The following is a 5,760-nucleotide window of genomic DNA, read 5'->3' on the forward strand; positions in this document are numbered from 1 at the left end:
AGGGACGGCTAGCGCAAGTAGCCCTCGTGTAGCTTTGCGCGAAATTCATAACAAACAAACAAACATCGCGTATGGATACGTCACCTTTCATTTTGAAGACTTACAGCGTTCACATTTTAAAACATGTACATCGCTTTTTCACAATTATTCAAAACATTTTAGGCTGTTTATGACTGAATATCTGTAACAAGTGTGTTTATGTGATATAAAAAAAACACGAAAAAATCCTCCTTAAAAAAAACGAGAGTATATATGAATAGAAAGATGAAACGAACCAGGCAACAAACTCATGAAGAAGTTGTTTTCTTGTCAAAATAGATATAAAAGGTAATCTTAAGATTAGAATAGTTTCACTGGTATTATAATCGCATGACTTATTTTTAACTACCCTAACCGCTCTTCCCTTTGTGAACTTTCTTCTCTAACCCACACCACGACTCAATCTATTCACTTTCCTACCAGTTACAGTGTTCTGTTAGCCATGAACAAATCTAATGAATTTGATTACAGAGATTTTTGTAATGAAAGCCATTTTCAAAGAAAGGGTTTTCTGAACTTGTACTTAGAAGTTTGTTTGTTTGTTTTTGAATTTCGCGCAAAGCTACACGAGGGCTATCTGCGCTAGCCGTCCCTAATTTAGCAGCGTAAGACTAGAGGGAAGGCAGCTAGTCATCACCACCCTCCGCCAACTCTTGGGCTACTCTTTTAACAACGAATAGTGGGATTGACCGTCACATTATAACGCCCCCACGGCTGAAAGGGCGAGAATTTTGGGTGTGACGGGGATTCGAACCCGCGACCCTCAGATTGCGTGTCGAGCGCCCTAACCACCTGGCTATACCGGGCTTTCACACTCTGTAATTCTTGTTTCAATACAACACTTGGAATGCAGGAAAAATTTTATTTGGTGCTGAAATATTTCCTTTTCGTCAGTATTTTCAGTGTGTACGATACTTTCGTTTAAAACATAACATTTTAGAATAGACAAAACTTTTTACCAACGACTTTTCTCAAGCATTTATTCATTGAAACCAAGTTTCCGTAAGAAGAACGGATAACGTATTAGCTCAATTGTGAGTGCATCGCGAGTTAAGCCGGGAATTGTTCTTTGAAAAATTGTAAATAACTTGAAAACTATCGTGATATGAGAATGAGACGAATATGATAATTATCTCCGTTAAATATTAAGTTCTATACCTATGAGAAAAGTATAAGAACGTAACTATCCATTTATAACGTTGAGAAGAACATGGCTGTTTCTGTATGATAAGAAGAATGTAGCTATCCCTTTGGGAGAAAGTAAATGCAAGTGTGTGCGAGTGAAAAATAAAAATAAGTCTTCCATAGGGTGATCGGGAAAATAGAACAATATATGCTTTTGTGATTCTGGGAATATTATCGAGATTTCTTCCATTCGAGTAAAACAGACAGGAAGAAAATTGTCAAGGCTATTGCGCTATATTGATAATTATCAATAGTTTCATTGCCTGGTCATAACCTGTTTATCAGTATTTGCAATCAGATAATATGGCATAAATTTTGTTACACTATTAGCTTCAGAAACAGAAAATGCTGTTATTGTTGTTCACATTTCAATATATAAGCAAACCTTTGCAAAAATATCCAGCCGTTCACTTCACACTTGAAGCAAGTGAAACGATTGCTACAGCATCGATAACAAGTTGATGAACTGCTATAAAGAAACCTGTATTGGTGCTATTGATAGTTTGTATGGATGGCCTTTATTGATGCTATTGATAGTTTGTATGGATGGCCTTTATTGATGCTATTGATAGTTTGTATGGATGGCCTTTATTGGTGCTATATGATAGTTTGTATGGATGGCCTTTATTGGTGCTATTGATAGTTTGTATGGATGGCCTTTATTGGTGCTATTGATAGTTTGTATGGATGGCCTTTATTGGTGCTATATGATTGTTTGTATGGATTGCCTTGTCACTTTCACAGTTATAAGTCTACCAGATCGATAGATACACAACGTGTTTAACGGTCAGACTAATATACCAAGTAATAATGTCACAAGATGTCAACGACCAATCACATGAATAAATTATGTTGTTTTCACTTTCTAAGCTACCAACGTGTTTTTTATCGATCTTAAATGGAACCTGAGATAAATGCTTGTTCTCTATCAGGTAGCAATGCTATGACGCTCGGTGACACGTGCACCTTGACGTCACCCCGCGTTTTGTTCAAAAACGTGAGCTCAAAGAGGAAATGGCATTCGGCCTCGTGCAGCATCGAGATCATCCGTCTGATTCTTGAGCCTCTTGAACCACTAAGCCGGTATGGGAGTTCTAGGAAGGAACGAAACGTGGAATAGCCTTGCATCAGCTTTGCGCACTTCACAACCCACTCCGGAAACAGGTTAGGAAGTTTTACAGTTGATTATTATTAACTACCGATCAGAGCAAACTTCCTTCTGAAAGCGTAATTAAAATTAACCAGATAATGACCATACCTAATTAAATATGATTTTATTACTTATAAAGATCAGAATGCATTGTTTCGTCAGTAAGGTACCCTCGCTGTTAACGATGTTTTCGGTTGTAACTAAATTAACAATAACTATGTTGGCTTTATATGTGGAATGAAGCAAATATTTTAAGAAAATATTTTGTCTCTCATTAATCACTTGTTACTGAACTGTGTTTCTTTACAGTTATTCATGTCCTTGTTTGCTCTATTTTTTTTTTTAGTTCTTTTTAACCATGGTTTCCTATTTTCCGTTAAAATAATCATTTCTAGATCTTACAGTAATTATTGCAGCATGTTCTTGCTTTAAAACATGTGTAAACAGCTATCTACTTACTAAACAGCTATCTGCTTACAACTTGTCCTGGAATAATCTAATATTTTATGCAGTAATTATTGCAGCATGTTCTTGTTTTAAAACATGCGTAAACAGCTATCTGCTTACAACTCGTCCTGGAATAATCTAATATTTTATGCAGTAATTATTGCAGCATGTTCTTGTTTTAAAACATGCGTAAACAGCTATCTGCTTACTACTCTATCACACATACACACACACACACAGACGAACAAAGCAAACCACACACAGTAAACACCCACCAGCAAGAAAAAACAGGCTCTATCACACACACACACAGACGAACAAAGCAAACCACACACAGTAAACACCCACCAGCAAGAAAAAAACAGGCTCTATCACACAAACACACAGACGAACAAAGCAAACCACACACAGTAAACACCCACCAGCAAGAAAAAAAACAGGCTCTATCACACAAACACACAGACGAACAAAGCAAACCACACACAGTAAATATCCACTAGCAAGAAAAAACTGGCTCTATCACACACACACACACAGACGAACGAAGCATACCATACATTAAACATCCACTAGCAAGAAAAAACAAGCTCTACCACACACACAGACGAATGAATCATACCACACACAGCACAGTGCGTTCTCTGATTAACTACGGTTACATATGGAGTTGTCTTATTAACCTTCGACAATTTAATTCAGTTTGTTAAAGATAAATACAGTACAATATACCTTGGGTTGTATTGACCTTTAACTGGAAAAAACTTGTCTCTTCTAAAATTTCGTTCTCCTTTTATCAGATTTTCAGTGTTTTTTAGTAATCATGCTAGAATGGCCACAAGCGATAAAAGTGAAAGTCGATACTACAAATTTTTATATGTTTATTTCAACATTCATCTGAATATATTTTAATGTTAATCAGAGAAAAAAAATGTCGTTTGAAAACGCTCATGCTTCTGCAGTGCTCATCTATTAGAATATAATATTACAAAGTGTTGAATACGTTATGCTAAAACGATGCTAGAAATTCGCCACGTCATTATAGTCCATGTCGCCACGTCCGGTCATACTATATATGATGACCATGCATCTTTACAACAGCCATGCAGCGTAGATTACATTGCAAAAGGCTCCGTCGTAAGGCTTCCGTATCCAAACTCACTACTACTCCCTGCGGGCTTACCATAATCCATCTAGTGTTGGAAGGTGGCGTTTTCCCAGTGCCTGTTTCAACAGTCTGATTGCATAAAAATCTATAGGCTACTTGACCAATATGTATTCATATGGAATAGCATGAATACAGTTCAATGAATACTCGTTTCATTCTCCAGCTGCTTGAGGCATGCGACAGTTGAATAGGAGGTGTGATTGGAAGCCTCATCATGGTGAAGCCATACCCTATTGGCCTCGTTTCCAGATTGAGATCCTTCTTGATTGTGCTACGTACTGTTGCGAGAGGCATGTGTGACAGTTTTTGCAACCGACCTTTATGTTCGTGGACTCTCCTATTTCAAGATGCCACACCTTGCTTAGCACTGCTGAGGTACGACTTGTTACAGGTCCCTATTCCGATGGTCCTGTGTACCCAGGTTGTTCCATATTCCTTTGTTTTCAAATAATTAAGTACAAGTGAACACTAAATTCCCGAATTTAAAACATCTTAATGACATAAATGTATGAACATTTTGCGTCGAAAAAGGCTAACGCATACACTTCCCAACAACGATAATTTTTGGTTATATCACACTACCTATGCAGTGTCAAAATGTAGTTATGATTTATCCGTTCCACTGCGACTTTATATCGGCTGGGGTTGTCACGTTACTGATTAACATAGTCAAAATCGTTATACTTTACAATTAAAAAAATTAGAATATTCGAACCCTTCTGTACTATGGTTGCATCCATTCTAGCCTGCAAAACAACGTTTGATAACACATCGTGGAATCTGTTATGCTAACACCGTTAATATTTAAAGATGAGAGATAAAACATACACGTAACTACATTCTACAGCAAACGTAATTTAAATATTGTGTTAATATTTTTCACCATAATTTTTTGTTTTGACTTTTGGTTGTGTTTTTAATTCTTTTAAATCCAGATTTTCATTATTACAATATTTTTGTTAGTTTTCAGTAAAAATTGGCAAAAAAATTGTTTACCTAAGAGCTTTATTACTAGAAAATTTGTAAAAAATGTATATCTCCTGGACATATTTTTTTAGCGTGTTATTTGTTAGCTATTTGTTTCGCGCATCTTTCTGCGTCTCCGTTTTAAGGTACCAGAAATTTCCTCTTGCTCTGTGGTTGGCATAGTGACACTGACGTCATAGTTGTCTTGTTGCTAGGCGACTGTCTGGGCATAGAACTGCAAGGGACTTACATTTTGTTAGTTTTTAAAATTCATAAGGTGAAACAGATTTCTTAGTTCATAGTTAATAAATTAAGACTTATATTTGTTTATGAAATAACATCATGCAAAATTTTTCTTACAAGAATGTAAAAATGAAATTTTAATAAATTTAAAAATCATATAATGCTTTGAGTGAAACGTCTATACCTGTTGGTAACCATTAACCATCAACGAAATCACATGTTTAGCTACGATTGTGTCAGTTAACTTCATGATTGTTTAATACTGATACAACTTACTCCACTTCATGATTGTTTAATACTTATACAACTTACTCCACTTCATGATTGTTTAATACTGATACAACTTACTCCACTTCATGATTATTTAATACTGATGCAACTTACTCCACTTCATGATTGTTTAATACTGATACAACTTACTCCACTTCATGATTGTTTAATACTTTATACAACTTACTCTACTTCATGATTGTTTAATACTGATACAACTTACTCCACTTCATGATTGTTTAATACTGATACAACTTACTCCACTTCATGATTGTTTAATACTGATACAACTTAC

General features: G+C 35.7%; 1 protein-coding gene across 1 annotated transcript in view; it reads left to right on the forward strand.

The window, feature by feature from the left end:
* The first annotated feature begins 2,228 nt into the window (after positions 1–2,228).
* Positions 2,229–5,760, forward strand: part of LOC106464547 (synaptotagmin-10-like) — a 19,778-nt gene continuing 16,246 nt past the window's right edge. The window contains exon 1 of the mRNA XM_013924692.2: positions 2,229–2,388. Coding sequence (XP_013780146.1) covers positions 2,310–2,388 — 79 coding nt within the window. The 5' untranslated portion in view covers positions 2,229–2,309. The remainder of the gene's footprint in view (positions 2,389–5,760) is intronic.

Source organism: Limulus polyphemus, unplaced genomic scaffold, assembly GCF_000517525.1.
Source record: "Limulus polyphemus unplaced genomic scaffold, Limulus_polyphemus-2.1.2 Scaffold1684, whole genome shotgun sequence".
In the NCBI taxonomy this organism is placed as follows: domain Eukaryota; kingdom Metazoa; phylum Arthropoda; class Merostomata; order Xiphosura; family Limulidae; genus Limulus; species Limulus polyphemus.